The sequence below is a fragment of the Pelobates fuscus genome, chromosome 2 (genome assembly GCF_036172605.1).
Source record: "Pelobates fuscus isolate aPelFus1 chromosome 2, aPelFus1.pri, whole genome shotgun sequence".
Taxonomy (NCBI): domain Eukaryota; kingdom Metazoa; phylum Chordata; class Amphibia; order Anura; family Pelobatidae; genus Pelobates; species Pelobates fuscus.
The window spans coordinates 25,182,456-25,200,400 of NC_086318.1; the positions used below are offsets into that span (position 1 = coordinate 25,182,456).

General features: G+C 43.5%; 1 protein-coding gene across 2 annotated transcripts in view; it reads left to right on the forward strand.

Annotated features, from left to right (window-relative positions):
• Window positions 1-3,541: 3,541 nt before the first annotated feature.
• LOC134586488 (squalene synthase-like) overlaps window positions 3,542-17,945 on the forward strand; it is a 29,370-nt gene continuing 14,966 nt past the window's right edge. The window contains exons 1-2 of one of the 2 annotated variants that reach the window (XM_063442029.1): window positions 3,542-3,736; window positions 14,064-14,161. In XM_063442029.1, coding sequence (XP_063298099.1) covers window positions 3,638-3,736; window positions 14,064-14,161 — 197 coding nt within the window. In that variant the 5' untranslated portion in view covers window positions 3,542-3,637. Of the gene's footprint in view, window positions 3,737-13,395; window positions 14,162-17,945 lie in introns of those variants that run through there. The other variant, XM_063442028.1, reaches the window with a different exon arrangement.

Genomic DNA, 17,945 nt, shown 5'->3' on the forward strand with positions numbered 1-17,945 from the left:
CAATAAAGTTTTACTCACCTGATTTCCAGTGCTGGGCAGAGTGGATGTTGGAGTAACCCTTCCATTCTTCCTTCCTGTCGGCCACCACTTTATAAGGAAGGTTTTCCCGGTGGCTGGTGAGGTGCTAGGAACCAACTTTGAGGTAGAACCGTTGGGAAAAAAACGGTTTAAAACCCAGAGGGAAAGATGGAGGCCAGACACTGCACTGAAGTTGTCATATGGGTGTGAGTGACCCTTTAACTTTTAGAATGTCTGTTATGTATATTCTCTCACTGACCATTTTTGGCCAAATTAGAAATGGAATCCAAACCAAATCTAATGTTTAATTTTGCATTTTTATAACACGTGATGTTTTTGAATATTGGTGGAATTTTCTATATGTGGATAAAAAAAAAAAAATCTGTCGTTTAGACATGTTTCTGTGCATGAAGCAAAAGTTATTTAATCCGTTTTTATATTTCTTGCAAGTTTTGTCCTATAAAGACGGCTGCACGGTGAAAATATAGCATTCATATTCAGACGTTCTAACTTGTGCCTATATTGAAGTGTTAACTCTTACAACTGAAAAGCGCAGTCTTAAAAATAGCAAAGCCCCATATATAAAATGTATCTGTATATTTTCTTTATTTTATTTTTAAGATCTTGCCACGAATTTGTCATACGTGTAAAACAAAGACAAAAGTTGATAGTTCAAAATAACTTAAATCGTGATGTATATGAAAACCTGGAGGAGAACGTTGTAATATGACTAGATAGGCTTGCTACATAGCACAGATTATAACACACACCACATTGTCTACAATCTATGGAACTAGCACAAATGTTCATTTTGCTCTGTGGGACAGATTTCCCAAATCATTATCTTCTGTTACTAAAATTAAAGGGGAAACCTTAACAAGTACATATGATGGAGAAATAAAGTGTTACAAGTTATATAACTGTTGCCAAGTTACATAACTTTAGTTTGATTTAAATATTGATATTTAATGGTACCGGGCAGGTTATTCACTAAACTACCATCTTATTTAACCCCTTAAGGACACATGACATGTCTGACACGTCATGATTCCCTTTTATTCCAGAAGTTTGGTCCTTAAGGGGTTAATAAACAACTAATTGTATTTAGGGTTATTCACTAAGGCGAGAATCCATTCAAAGTAAATTTACAATTTAAGGTGAAAAAAATTATCTGTCAGCTATGCTGTCATTTCAGATTCTCCGGCCTTCAATTTGAACATCACTTTGAATTCTCGTTTTTACAAACAACCGTGAGTGGGTTGAAAACAAAACACTACAATTCAATGATTTCTGAAAAACCCTTCTACCTTCTCCATTAGCTTGTGCTTTGAACAACGTTCCTCGTGCTTGACCTTGATAGGAATGTCAATTTGTTCTCTGTGATTTATGTTCAGAAAAGTTGATGTTTGAATTAAAATCCTTACTCTATATAATATTGTGTCTAGCCATTATTATTTTATTTGTATGTTATCAGTGTGAGATTTAAAGCATTGGTCTGTCATATTCTGCCCCAGTGGTGTAAATTCTAAGTAGTCCAGTCACGGCCACTTAGCTTTTAGGGGGAAAATTTAAAAATATAATTCAAGATAGATGGAGGGAGAGAGAGAGAGAGAGAGAGAGAGTGTGTGTGTGTGTGTGTGTGTGTGTGTGTGTGTGTGTGTGTACACACACACACCAACACAGTTGTGGTGGGGAGAAAAGTGTGGATAAAAACCCCTTCCACCTGAAGTAAGTGGATAGTTAATACAATGTTAAACAAATACACACACCAGTCAAGCCATAAGACTTGTTTTTCCCACAGAAGTCTCACTTTAACAGTACGCTCACTACTGCAAGGGATTCTGGGTAGGCATATGCAAATGAGCTCAACAAAGAACCACATTTTTGCCTCATAATTCCACTTTATAAATGGATTCCTTGGAGTATGTGTATGCTGCATACAACAGATTTGAAACCCAACTCAGGAAGGGGAGCAAACCCAGTGAACCACTCATGGACAGCCGTTTCGTTGTTAATGCAACTCATCAGCATGAAGTTGGTTACTGGCTCATTTTGTGTATATATATTACATATAATATATATAAATATAGTTGGGCACATTAAAGTCTATATACATTTATGCAGCCTAGCACTTTAACAATAATATTTGCACTTTAAGAATCATAGCACTTTAATTATAAACTATGCACTTTAACCCCTTAAGGACACATGACATGTGTGACATGTCATGATTCCCTTTTATTCCAGAAGTTTGGTCCTTAAGGGGTTAAAGGACCACTCTAGGCACCCAGACCACTTCAGCTTAATGAGGTGGTCTGGGTGCCAGGTCCCTCTAGGATTAACCCTTTTTTTTTTTTAATAAACTTAGCAGTTTCAGAGAAACTGCTATGTTTATACTGAGGGTTAATCCAGCCTCCAAAACCTCTAGTGGCTGTCTCATTGACAGCCGCTAGAGGCGCTGGCGTGCTTCTCACTGTGAAAATCACAGTGAGAACACGCCAGCGTCCATAGGAAAGCATTGTAAATGCTTTCCTATGCGACCGGCTGAATGCGAGCGCGGCTCCTGCCACGCATGCGCATTCAGCCGATGACGTTGCAAGGAAGAAGGAGAGGAGGAGGAAAGCTCCACGCCCGGCGCTGGAGAAAGAGGTGAGTTTAACCCCTTCCTCCCCCCAGAGCCCGGCGGGAGTGGGTCCCTGAGGGTGGGGGCACCCTCAGGGCACTATAGTGGTCCTTTAATCACAAATTATGCATTTTAATTATAAAATATGCACTTTGAGATAAATAATACATTGAACAACTTCAATGCGCGATCTACATGCTGCCAACAGAAACGGGTCTCTGTTAACGCATGCGCACTCTGCACCAGGGGAACGCTAGCGGTATTAGCCACAGCACCTTGAGGTAAGTCAATTTCCTCTGATTTCTTTCCTATATAAATGTAAATGTTTATTTTATTGTTTATGACTGATCCTGATGAAAGTCCCAGATGGGGACTGAAACGTTGATCGAATCTTAATGTATCGTCAATAACGACGGAACGTTTGAGAGAGAGAGACCATTTTATTTTTTCCAAGTTTTGATGCCATTACAATCCTATTATGAAGTTATTCTGTAATAATAATTTCAGTTGATTTTTTTTTTTTTCAGTTATTATGTTTTCTATTTTAGCCCCTCCCCCTTTTCCTGACAGTTCTGTAATTTTGAGTGATATTGGATAGCAGAGAGGCACCGCCCCCTCACTGCACTCATTGATCACATGACCCGGATCCAGCCGCTGACTGGTTCAATGTTTAGAGCAGTACACGCACTTGTCTAACCCAGCCTCATCGCAGCCAATCATTGCCCTGCGCCATGCGTCACCCCAGCAACAGCTCTCTCCTTATTGGTTGGCACAGACTGGTTCGACACTGTGCCGCCCAATCACAATCGTCAGTCCACCTCTGAGCTGGGCGCTGATTGGACGGCAGTAATCGGCAAAACGCACTCTGGGCTCGGTGATTGGCCGCAGTGTCTGGGTGGGCGTGTTTTACCGGTATAGTCGTGTCTGTCAGGATGCGGTAAAACTGCCGCTGGTGTCGGTTACTCTCCGATTGGACACGTGACTCCCGGAGCCGCCATGGATATTCTCCGCTCACTGGGACACCCTGAGGAGATATACAACCTGTTCAGGTTCAAAATGGGCGGCTGCCGGGCAGTGATGCCCAAACTGAACCGGGTGAGTCTGGGACCCCAATAATACTGGGAGGAGGGGGTCTCATACCCTATAATACAGGGGGGGATGGGGAGTCTGAGACCCTATAATACAGGGAGGAGGGGGTCTCATACCCTATAATACAGGGGGGGATGGGGAGTCTGAGACCCTATAATACTGGGAGGAGGGGGTCTCATACCCTATAATACAGGGGGGGATGGGGAGTCTGAGACCCTATAATACAGGGAGGAGGGGGTCTCATACCCTATAATACAGGGGGGGATGGGGAGTCTGAGACCCTATAATACAGGGAGGAGGGGGGAGTCTGATACCCTATAATACAGGGAGGAGGGGGTCTCATACCCTATAATACTGACCCCCTATAATACAGACGGGGGGGGGGGGGAGTCTGACCCCCTATAATACTGATACCCTATAAAACATGGAGAATGTGATGAGTGTGAGTCACCCTATAAAACATGGAGAATGTGATGAGTGTGAGTCACCCTATAAAACATGGAGAATGTGATGAGTGTGAGTCCCCCTATAAAACATGGAGAATGGGATGAGTGTGAGTCCCCCTATAAAACATGGAGAATGGGATGAGTGTGAGTCCCCCTATAAAACATGGAGAATGGGATGAGTGTGAGTCCCCCTATAAAACATGGAGAATGGGATGAGTGTGAGTCACTGTAAAACATGGAGAATGGGATGAGTGTGAGTCACTGTAAAACATGGAGAATGGGATGAGTGTGAGTCACTGTAAAACATGGAGAATGGGATGAGTGTGAGTCACTGTAAAACATGGAGAATGGGATGAGTGTGAGTCACTGTAAAACATGGAGAATGGGATGAGTGTGAGTCACTGTAAAACATGGAGAATGGGATGAGTGTGAGTCACTGTAAAACATGGAGAATGGGATGAGTGTGAGTCACTGTAAAACATGGAGAATGGGATGAGTGTGAGTCACTGTAAAACATGGAGAATGGGATGAGTGTGAGTCACTGTAAAACATGGAGAATGGGATGAGTGTGAGTCCCTGTAAAACATGGAGAATGGGATGAGTGTGAGTCCCTATAAAACAAGGTGATTTGTAAGTCAGGGTCCATCTATAAATCATGAGTCTGATACCCTATAATACAGGGGAGGGATGTGGTGAGTCTGATACCCTATAATTAATTACTTCACTACCCTCATAACCACAATCTCCCGCGAACCCAAACGACTATTTTGCACATTTAACTCTCTTCTTCGCCCTGCTGTTCCTCCTCCACCTACTAACTTGACCGCCTCAGACTTTGCAACTCACTTCACTGACAAGATCTCTATAATCAGAGAAGAGATCTCTCATCTTTCTTCTTCCCCTAACTTCACTCCCTCTGCTGTTCTATGTTCATTCGCACCTGCTACATTGGAAGAGGTTTCTGCTCTGCTCCAGTCCTCCCGCCCCACCACCTGCTCTCTAGATCCAATTCCCTTGCATCTCATCCGTACTCTGTCTTCTTCTCTTTCTTCACCTCTCATTAAAATTCGCAATCTCTCGCTCTCCTCTGATATATTTCCATCGCCTTTCAATCATGCAACTGTAACCCCAATTCTAAAGAAGCCCAATCTTGACCCTAACTCCCCATCCAACTATCGTCCTATCTCGCTACTGCCTTTTGCATCCAAGATCCTTGAAAGAATTGTGTATGCGAGATTGATAGACTTCCTCGAGTCCAACTCTCTGCTAGACCCGCTTCAGTCTGGTTCCCGCGCTAAGCACTCTGTGGAAACGGCATTGACCAAAGTATCCAATGATCTACTCGCTGCAAAATCTCGTGGTCACTACTCTATCCTAATTCTCCTTGATCTGTCTGCGGCTTTTGACACTGTTAATCATCAACAGCTTCTTCTCATCCTCCGCAATATCGGTCTACAAGATATTGCTCTCTCCTGGTGCTCCTCCTACCTCTCCCAGCGCTCTTTCAGTGTTTCTTTCTCTGACTCTGCTTCTTCTCCCAAACTCCTCTCTGTTGGTGTCCCCCAAGGTTCAGTCCTTGGTCCCCTACTGTTCTCAATCTATACTGCGTCCCTTGGTAAACTCATTAGCTCCTTTGGCTTCCAATATAATTTCTATGCTGAAGACACGCAAATCTACCTGTCCTCTCCTGATCTCTCCCCGTGTCTCTTGACTAGTGTCTCTGACTGCCTCTCTGCTGTTTCTAACTGGATGGCTGCCCACTTCCTTAACCCCTTAAGGACACATGACGTGTGTGACACGTCATGATTCCCTTTTATTCCAGAAGTTTGGTCCTTAAGGGGTTAAACTAAACTTGACCAAAACTGAAATTCTGGTCTTTCCTCCCTCAAGTGTTGTTACTCCTGTGTCTGTCTCCCTCCAAGTCAATGGTGCTATCATCAGCTCCACCACGCAGGCTCGCTGCCTAGGTGTTCTCTTTGACTCCGACCTCTCCTTCAAGCCTCATGTTCAATCTATCGCCAAATCCTGTCATTTCCATCTCAAACATTGCGCGCATCCGCCCCTACTTAACGCCAGATGCGACTAAGGTGTTGGTCCATTCAACTGTCCTTTCTCGCCTTGACTACTGTAATACGCTTCTCAGTGGTCTTACGTGCTCCCAACTTGCGCCGTTACAGTCCATAATGAATGCGGCGGCGATGCTCATCTTCCTGTCCGCCCGCACCTCCCATGCCTCACCCTTCTGTCAGTCCCTACATTGGCTTCCTATAAAATATAGAGCTAAATTTAAAATTCTGGTTCTTGCTTTCAAATCTCTACATAATGCTGCTCCCACCTATCTATCCTCCCTTATACACAAGTATGTCCCGTCTAGGCCCTTAAGATCTGCTGAAAACTTATGTCTATCTTCTGTCTGTACTCCCACCTCTGATGCTCGCCTTCAAGATTTCTCGCTTCCCTACTCCGTTAGATGCTCACCCGGTCTCCACTCCTTCAAAAAATCGTTAAAAACCCACTTCTTCATAAAAGCGTATCAATTAAACTGTTAATAGCTCCTGACTGATTCCTCTTCTGCAACTGTCACTAGTCTAATACTATCCTTACCTTTTTGTGTCATTTTACCCCATTCCCTCTAGCATGTAAGCTCATTGAGCAGGCCCCTTATACCCTCTGTTCCTGTGTGTCCAACTTGTCTGGTTATAACTACATGTCCACCCAGCGCTGCGGAATTTGATGGCGATATATAAATACCATAATAATAATTAATTATTACAGGGGGAAATGGGGGTGAGTCTGGGTACCCTATTTAATGGTGGGGGATGAGGTGAGTCTAGGTCTCCCCTACAGAGTGATAGGTACCATCGGATTATCATTATTGTCCAGGTAAATATCATTCAGATTGGCATTCTTTCCATATATAACTGTAGTCCAGCTTCCCAAATATTTGTATTTTTTTTATTAGCATCATCATTATTATTCCCCATTGCCAGCAGCTGAATGAGTTATTATTGGTAGGAAAACCTCAGGAAAATCTATGCAGTCTTTATGACTTGCATTGTGGAGAATTGACAAAGAAATTGCAGATAATACACCAAAATAGTTACATTGGAAACTTTTCCCAACACTACTATTTTCCAGCATGCCCGTTCAACGTAAAATACGCAGTTCTTTGTAACTTTTCCAGGATTGGTGGATTTGTGAATATCCCCAAGTATACAAGGGTTGAGCCGTTATCAGTGAGATGTTTCATTTGTCTCCAGGACATATTTTCAAAATAGATATAAATCCTTCATAACTCGGCTATGGTTTAACCCATTCTTTAGTTCAAAGATAATAAAGAAGCTCTGTCACTAAAAAATAAACTTCATCAAATCTGCTTCTCTATAAATTCCTGTATCCGAAACTCTTAAAGGGACACTATGCTCACCAGAACAACTACAGCTTAATGTACTTGTTCTGGTGAGTCTAATCATACCTTTTTGCTGTTAACGCTGCATTTTCAGAGACATGTAGTGTTTACATTGCTGCCTAGGGACACCTTCAGTGGCCACTCAAATTGCCACAAAAGGTGCTTCCTGGGGCAGTGCACACAGCAGTGATTCACTGATGTTCAGCTTCTCCACCCTCTGTATGGGGACGCTGAAGTTTCTCCATAGAGATACATTGATTCAATGCTTTTCTATGAGGAGATGCTGATTGGCCAGGTCAACATTTGGCCCACCTCCTTGACAATCTCAGCCAATCCAATGCTTTCCTTATAGGGAAAGCATTGGATTAGTTGATATCAGTTCTGATCATGTCAAACAAAGAGGCATATTTGCGTGGCGCTGGGAATAAGGTATGTTTTCTTACATTTTAAGTGGGAATGCTACCTTAATGGTGGTTTTAACACTATAGGGTCAGGGATATGTTTGTGCTCCTGATTCTATTGTGTTCCTTTCATTTATTTTAAAAAAAAATTGTATTTATTTTTTGTGTGCTGTAGTTTTCATAAAACACATGAAGAAAAGTACCGTATATACTCGAGTATAAGCCGAGTTTTTCAGCCCATTTTTTGGGCTGAAAAACCCCAACTCGGCTTATACTCGAGTCACTGTCTGTATTATGGCAATTTGCATTGCCATAATACAGACCGGGGGAGAGGGGGGCTGGCAGAGCTGTAACTTACCTGTTCTGCAGCTCCTGTCAGCTCTCTCCTCCTCTGCGCCGTCCGTTCAGCACCTCGGTCAGCTCCCAGTGTAAGTCTCGCGAGAGCCGCGGCTCTCGCGAGATTTACAGTGTGAGCTGATAGAAGGAGCTGCACAGACCGCGCGGAGGAGGAGAGAGCTGACAGGAGCTGCAGAACAGGTAAGTTACAGCTCTGCCAGCCCCCCTCTCCCCCCCACTGAACTGCCAATGCCACTGGACCACCAGGGAAGGAGCCCCCCTCCCTGCCATATATCAAGCAGGGAGGGGGGACGAAAAAAAAAAATATATAAAAAAAAAAAAAAATAATAATAATAAAAAAAATTAATAACAAAAAAAAGGGGGATAAGGACCACTATGGGAGGGAGGGGGGGGTATAAGGACCACTATGGGAGGGAGGGGGGGGGGATAAGGACCACTATTGGAGGGAGGGGGGGTATAAGGACCACTATGGGAGGGAGGGGGGGTATAAGGACCACTATGGGAGGGGGTGGGATAAGGACCACTATGGGAGGGGGTGGGATAAGGACCACTATGGGAGGGAGGGGGGTATAAGGACCACTATGGGAGGGAGGGGGGGGGGATAAGGACCACTATTGGAGGGAGGGGGGGGTATAAGGACCACTATGGGAGGGAGGGGGGGTATAAGGACCACTATGGGAGGGGGTGGGATAAGGACCACTATGGGAGGGGGTGGGATAAGGACCACTATGGGAGGGGGTGGGATAAGGACCACTATGGGAGGGAGGGGGGTATAAGGACCACTATGGGAGGGAGGGGGGTATAAGGACCACTATGGGAGGGAGGGGGGGTATAAGGACCACTATGGGAGGGAGGGGGGGGTATATGGACCACTATGGGAGGGAGGGGGGTATAAGGACCACTATGGGAGGGAGGGGGGTATAAGGACCACTATGGGAGGGAGGGGGGGGTATATGGACCACTATGGGAGGGATGGGGGGGGGATAAGGAACATTATGGGAGGGAGAAGGGGGATAAGGGCCACTATGAGAGGGAGGGGGTGGGATAAGGACCACTATGGGAGGGGAGGGGGAAGTAAGGACCACTAGGGGAGGGGTGAGTCAGGACCACTGGGGGGGGGGGTGAAGGAACACGGGGGTGGGGAGGTAAGGACCACTGAGGGAGGAGGAGGGGAAGTCAGGACATATGGGGGGGGAGGGGGCGGCAAAAATTTTTTTGCCTACGGCGGCAAATATCCTTGCACCGGCCCTGCACACACTGCATTCACACACTGCATTCATACACACACACACACTGCATTCATGCACACACACACTGCATTCATACACACACACTGCATTCATACACACACGCTGCACTCATATACACACACGCTGCACTCATACACACACGCTGCACTCATACACACACGCTGCACTCATACACACACGCTGCACTCATACACACACGCTGCACTCATACACACACACATACGCACACACTGCATTCATTATACACACACTGTAAATAAATATTCAATTAATATATTTTTTTTAGGATCTAATTTTATTTAGAAATTTACCAGTAGCTGCTGCATTTCCCACCCTAGTCTTATACTCGAGTCAATAAGTTTTCCCAGTTTTTTTGGATAAAATTAGGGGCCTCGGCTTATATTCGGGTCGGCTTATACTCGAGTATATACGGTAAGCAAAAAAATTACGGTTATTATCACCGGACTATAGGTTCCCTTATAGCAAAGGGATCACTGCTGCCCCTACTTTGTAAAATAAAGATTATTTATTAAAGTAAGAATTGCCAGGAATTCCATGTGAAAATCAAATTTAAGGCCAAAATAGGTGACATGAAAACAAAATTTATTTTAGACCATTTTTCTAATTCAATATTTTGCCCTAAATGTTGGAATTCACTTTAAATTCCTGGTGAATAACGATGACAATGTTGCGACACTGTTATGACACACACAGCGCTAGGATTGAAACTGGCGTTTGCTGTTACGCAAGTTCCCATATAGCCTGGTACTTAAGCAGTTTGTTTTGCAATCTCTCAGCCAGTGTGCAATTCTTGTGAGGCATACAATATTTTTATTTTTATTTTTTGAATATGGTTTTTGTTAAGTCAGATAAAAGCAAACATTTGAGTTGCCCTATTCAGTTGCCACACAGCCACTAGAGTGGCTTCTGGGAACTTTAGGTCGCCTAACCGACTCTGGACATCCTCACGCTCTGCATAAGGACATCCAGTGCCAGTTAAATCCCCATAGGGAACGCATTGATTCAGTGCTTTCCTATGGCGAGTGCCTAATGCGCTTGCCACTCCTTCGGCTGGGGAAGAAGCTGTCTTTACTTTAGATATACCCCAATGCAAAAATGCATTATTAAATGCATTCATGTTTTCATTGCAGTATATCTACTAAAAAATTTTTTTTTTATGTTTCTTAAACCAGAGGCTCCGCTTTCCTGGGAGCTATTGGCAAATCTCTTCTTCTCCCATGGTAGCGAGCAGGTCCATACTTGCAGACATACATATAGACCCACAGATCAGTTCTCTGACACACACAACTGCAACATCCTTCTGAAACTTGCCGTATTAACCCTGCACTCACCATATTGGCCCACTCAATCACAGCAGTAACTCCAACCACACTTCACTAATCCCAACCAGGTCCATTAACTCACACAGACATGCAGTCATACACACACGGATCACTCTTGGCCTGTGAAGTATCACTCGGGTAGATGTGATATGTGGATATAAGGAACATATTTTGACTACTTCCCATGCAACAGTATAAGGGGACTCTTGGCAGTGTAGTGGTTATGGTGCTTGGATGGCCTTTTTAAAGCTGGCCCATGTGACAAATCCCACCAGTCCAGCTTGTATCCCTGGGTGCTATGCACATACAATGTATGCTGTTTTTCATATGCAGGGATGGTGGTGTGGACACTTTGGTGTACACGTTACCCATGTGATTACCTCTGGCCCACGGCCTAACCAAACTGCCCAGATCTTACTCTGTGGGTGTATAAATGCATGCTGTCCCTCTCCTCACTTATTATTTATGTAGCTCCAACAGACTCCGTTTTGTTGGCTTCGGCGGATATCCTGGCTCGCAGGTCTGAAATCTTTTATTTCCCTTTAGTCCTCCATTCTATCTGTTTTTTTTTTTTTTTTTGTCCCTATGACCAACAAAGTAAACCTCTTCTAGAAATGACAAATGTTCCCCAAACATAATATGTATTGTAATATTTATTTAGCTGTTAGAATTGTCTGTATAGTGCACATCACAGGATCATGTTGTTTATCATCGTGTTTATTAAGGATTTGAAGCAACTGATGAGAAAGTCAAACAGAGAACTTGACATATTTAGTCTCTAAGCTCCAAATTTTCCTGAATGAAAAAACTGACACAAATAATAATAATAATTCTCCATCTCTGCCATAGTCACAGCTATTTTTGTCAGTTTTTCCATTTTGACTTAATTCATGAAATATCTTGGATTGTGACTGGCCAGGGAGAGAGGGTCTGAGAAAGATCCATGTTGCATGTTCTGTTCACAGAAATATCGGTTTAACTGTTACTGACCTCTCCTCCAGGTTTCAACCTATATTTAGTATATCTGCCCTTTACTGCAGTCTGTCTATTGACCAGCAATGTTTGTTTACTGCCCCTCACTGCACCCTTTATGGTGCCCCTCACTGCACCCTTTATGGTGCCCCTCACTGCACCCTTTATGGTGCCCCTCACTGCACCCTTTATGGTGCCCCTCACTGCACCCTTTATGGTGCCCCTCACTGCACCCTTTATGGTGCCCCTCACTGCACCCTTTATAATGCCAATAAATGTGTTTACTGCCCCTTAATGCACCCTACATAGTGCAATTCGCTGCACCCTTTATAATGTCCAGTGGTGTGTTTGCTGCCCCTCGCTGCACCCTCCTTAGCACCCAGTACCGGGTTTTCTGCTCTTCCCTGACCCTTTATAGTGCCCAGAAATGTGTTTACTGCATCCTTTATAGATCCCAGTAGGTTGCTTACTGCCCCTCACTGCACCCTTTATAATGTCCAGTGGTGTGTTTACTGCCCCTCACTGCACCCTTCATAGTGCCCAGTGGTGTGTTTACTGACCCTCACTGCACCCTTTATAGTGCCCAGTAGGTTGTTTACTGCACCCTTTATAGTGCCCAGTAGGTTGTTTACTGCACCCTTTATAGTGCCCAGTAGGTTGTTTACTGCACCCTTTATAGTGCCCAGTAGGTTTACTGCCCCTCACTGCACCCTTTATAGTGCCCAGTAGGTTGTTTACTGCACCCTTCATAGTGCCCAGTAGGTTTACTGCCCCTCACTGCACCCTTCATAGTGCCCAGTAGGTTGTTTACTGCCCCTCACTGCACCCTTTATAGTGCCCAGTAGGTTGTTTACTGCCCCTCACTGCACCCTTCATAGTGCTCAGCCGTGTGTTTACTGCCCCTCACTGCACCCTTTATAGTCCCCTGTACGTTGTTTAATGCCCCTCACTGCACCCTTCATAGTTCACAACAATGTGTTTACTGCCCCTCACTGCACCTTGTATAGTGCCCAGTAGGTTTACTGCCCCTCACTGCATCCTTTGTAGTGTTTAGCAGTGTGTTTACTGCCCCTCACTGCACCTTGTATAGTGCCCAGTAGGTTTACTGCCCCTCACTGCATCCTTTGTAGTGATCAGCAGTGTGTTTACTGCCCCTCACTGCACCCTTTATAGTGCCCAGTAGGTTGTTTACTGCCCCTCACTGCATCATTTATAGTGCCCAGTAGGTTGTTTACTGCCCCTCACTGCACCCTTTATAGTGCTCAGCCGTGTGTTTACTGCCCCTCACTGTACCCTTCGTAGTGCTCCGTAGGTTGTTTACTGCACCCTTCATAGTGCTCCGTAGGTTGTTTACTGCACAATCTCACATTTATAATTCACCACTTGCAGCAAGTATTTTGTTTTTATTAACTTTTATTGAATATTCTCTCTCTCCTATTTGTAAATGTGTAAGTGACACAATAATCTTTATTTAAACCGTGTCTTAAACATTTACTTTCGTAACCTGTGTGTGTGATCTCTTATGGTGTTTGTTTTGCAAATTAACCAGATTAAAGGCTTTAGCTGTAACATTATAATAACTCACAGGATTGACACGTGGGCTGAAGAAGCCATTACATTCCCCGCCCCCTCCCCATTATACCGATCTATTAATATCCCCATAATAGACCTGGGGTGTAGTAAGTGACAGCTTTCTGGAGTGTAAACAGTTAATGTTTCCAGTTTATTAAGCCCAGCCCCTTGAACAGACCATGAAAACAGTGCAGTGTGGAAGGGAGGGGCTCAGAGGGTGTGCTGTTTAAAGCTTTTTGGGGCCCTCTAATGCTTCCTGCAGCTGCACCAGTGTCCATGCTTGCACCCCTTTCTGCCACCTTGCACATGGGTAAAGTTTGTTCGTTCGGTCCCTGGATGTGATCGCTGGAGAACGTTTCTCCAGGTTTGGCTGATGGCCAGCATTAACTGCAAGATTGCAGTCTCTATGTTCAAGAGGACACTATTGCTAGGCTCTGCTCACAAACCCAATGGCCAGCGGTCACTGCTCACTGTCAGCAGGCTTCAGGAAAGGGGTCTGAAGGAAGGCCGCACAGTGCACAAGTGTTTTACTCCTCAGCCACCTGCCATGAGCAAATTTAATGCTGTCTCTTTACCTCGACAGGACACCATGAGCGAGAGCCTCCAGACCTGTTATAGGTACCTGAACGAGACCAGCCGGAGCTTTGCAGCTGTGATCCAGGCCCTGGATGGGGAATTAAGGTAAAGGGGAAACATTAACCCATGCATAGCAGTAAAGGAGTCTGTTTACCTCCTGATAGCTAAATACTGTTGGGCTGCTTTTAAAGTGTTCATGCTTGGAATCCAGTTTTCTAGTTTTTGACTGTAAGATGAATATGGTAAATGTGTACATTATTACACTGGTTTAGCTGTAGTGCCACGTGTTGAGTGAACTGCATTTCCCATGGTGCTCAGCCACCCTTGACAAAAAATATAGTTTGCAAACATCTGGTGTGACAAGGTTAGCCATTGTCATTATGGGGGAGTAAACAATGTTTTTTACCTCCTTCTGGATTTTGAGGTGTGGGGATAACCTCTCGTTCTGCCCACATGTCTGGGTGTGACTGCAACTCCTTACCTTTTGGTATTGATGTATTAACCGCGAGAGTCCCAAGGTCAGGTCACCTGGAGAGCCAAGTCTGGAATATATTGGCTTTTGTGTTCAAAAAGCATTGACGCCCAAACACAGAAAGAGGACTGGTAAAGAGCTGTGTTTCTGGTTTAGCCCATCATGAAGGCATGCTCACTATTGTTTGTAAACATTGCTTAAGACACCTGTTCACTGTGAGAGTCAACGTAGGCCTTAAAGTAGATTCTGTCTCCACCAGACGGTCCTGCTGATTAAGCAGGGTTCAATCAGAACCGTTGTTTTATATTTATTTAAATTTGTTTGTTTTTATGTATACAGACCTCTTCCAAAAAGAACTTTTGAGAATCACTAGATTACCCTTTAAATGGGTTAAGTCCTATACTGGTTGTGAATCTTTGGAAGTCTTGTTCAGCAAAGGCTGGACTGCAACTCATGGCTAATGCTGGATTATTTTGGGGGGGTTTTCTTTTTGATAGTGGGTTCAGTATCTTTCACACTAGTTGTTTATGGTGAGTAAGTGTGCAAAGCTTTTTAAGTCATTAGAACCATTATCATTTTGATTGATTGAGGACAAGTGAACGTCTCGGTTTTCCCTGAAAATAAAATATTGCGTCAGTAAAATAGTACCGACTCTGACTAAATGTACCATATTTGCTGGTATGTAAGTTGAACCTCAGAAATTAGAGCTGTAATATAAAGGATTAGCCCTAAATTTGCCAGATACATCGACCCCCAAAATAATATCTGAGTTTTTGACCTAGGCTACACCTGCAGGCTTGTATGCTTACAATCTAGGCCTAGGCAACGCAGCAGAAGTCAACAAATGAATTCTGTTTCGTATAAGATGCTAAATGTTGTTTTGCTTCCTGAATCCATTATATGATGGGTTATTTTACTATACAATTTAATTAGATGGTCAGAGTGTAAATGTAAACAAACAAAACATTACCATGTATTATCCCTTTAACCCCTTAAGGACCAAACATGTCATGTGTCCTTAACCCCTTAAGGACACGTGACATGTCATGATTCCCTTTTATTCCAGAAGTTTGGTCCTTAAGGGGTTAATATATATATATATATATATATATATATATTTTTTTTTTTTTTGTAAATGTCACGCAAGCATCTCTCCAGCAAGTCAGCTGTATTTAAATATGATACAATACCGTAAATGGTAATTTAATTTGCTAGTTCCCTGCAATTTGTGGTATGTCTTTTTGTAAAATATAATTTTTTTTTTTTTAGTTTTTTTTTAAAGGAGTAGGTGTCTGACAAATTAAATTGTTTATTTATTTTTTTGTTGGTGGAGGTGGTGTTGTATCAAAAGCTGACTTTGCTTTTTCAAAATATAGCTTATATTGCAATATTCTGCTACCCGGAATGCAATAAATATGGAAATCTCCCTTAGGAAGGCATTGGGAGGCTATTGCGCAAGCACTGCAAAATGCTGCACTACGCCAATGTGCATCTCCTCATAGAGATGCTTTGTATTAATGCATCTCTATGGGAAATGTTTAGAGCCTACATTCAGTGTGGAGATTCTGAACTAGGAAGCACCTCTAGTGGTCGTCTGAGTGACTGCACCTAGAGGTGTTCCTAAGCCTTTTCTCTGAAAAGGCAATGTTGGCATTGAAAAGCATGGACAGGCTATCGAAACCAGAACCACTACATTAAACTGGTGACTATAGTGTTCCTTTTAAGCCTGAGAAGCCGAATCTATAGTGACCTCATGCAATGCGTTCCCACCAACCAGGAGAGGAAAACAAAGGACAGAAGATGAAGTGAGGAAACTAAAGGAAGAAGTTGGTGAATAGAAGGGAAAGCCTGCAGAGGGAATGAGAAGGGGGACCACGAGGTTATCGCAAACCCCATCTATACTGATGCCCGCAGCAGGAGTATGTTAAGCTATTACGATAGTCTTAGGCTAGGTCACAGGCATAGGCAACCTTCGGCTCTCAAGATGTTTTGAACTGCACCTCCCATGATGCTTTGCTAGCATTATGGGTGTTAGAGCATTATGGGGGATGTAGTCCACAACATCTGGAGTGCCGAAGCTTGCCTATCCCTGGGCTAGGAGATAGGGAGTTTGGTGTGATTTTAATAACATGTTAGCCTGATGTCACTCCCAGCCATCTGCAACAGAGGGTCTAACCTCGTATATCCTTTCCAAAAAAAGGCTGAACTATATGACCGTACCTGCTGCCTTTAAAGGACCACTAAAGGCACCGAGGCCACTTCAGCTCAATGAAGTGGTCTGGGTGCCAGGTCCATCTAGGGTTAACCCTGCAGCTGTAAACATTGCAGTTTCAGAGATACTGCTATGTTTACTTTAGGGTTCTTCCAGCCTCTAGTGGCTGTCTCACTGACAGCCGCTTGAGGCGCTTCTCACTGATTTTTCACAGTGAGAAGACACCAGCGTCCATAGGAAAGCATTGAGAATGCTTTCCTATGGACGGACTGAATGCGCGTGCGGAAGAGGTAAGCGGTTAACCCCTTCCTCCCCCTAGAGGGTGGGGGGACCTATTAACACTATAGTGTCAGGAAAACAAGTTTGTTTTCCTGGCACTATAGTGGTCCTTTTAATGTGAAAATGTCAAACCATTCTTTCATATATGTTTTAAAGGATCACTATAGGGTCAGGAACACAAACATGTATTCCTGACCCTATAGTATTAAAACCACCATCTGGGACCCTCATGTGTCCATAAATATAGCAAAATCTTACTGTATTCAATCCAGAAGCTGTAACTCTGTATGCTGTTTGCCTAAAAAAAAAAAAACAAGCAGTCTGCTGACATCATCAGAAGTGGTAGCCTGATCCAATCACAATGCTTCCCCATAGGATTGGCTGAGACGGTCAAAGAGGCAGATCAGGAGCAGAGCCACAAGTCAAACACAGCCCTGGCCAATCAGCATCTCCTCATAGAGATGAATTGAATCTATGCATCTCTATGAGGAAAGTTCAGTGTCTGCATGCAGAGGGAGGAGACACTGAATGTTTGGATGCATTTTAGGCAGCCATGACCCAGGAAGGATCTCTAACAGCCACCTGAGGAGTGGCCAGTGAAGTTATCACTAGGCTGTAATGTAAACACCTCATTTTCTCTGAAAATAGTGTTTACAGCAAAAAGCCTGAAGGTAATGATTCTACAGATCAGAACAAATTCAACAAGCTGTACTTGTTCTGGGGACTAGTGTCCCTTTTTAAGGTAAGCTAATATTAAAAAATAAATAAAACAGTATGTGTATGTGTGTATATATATATATATATATATATATATATATTATATATATAATATATTTTCTGTATTTTGACAAGTAATAATCAGAACAATGTGAACAAGAGTTAATTTGTGAAACGTTAATTAAATCCAAATATTGTTTGGGTAAGTG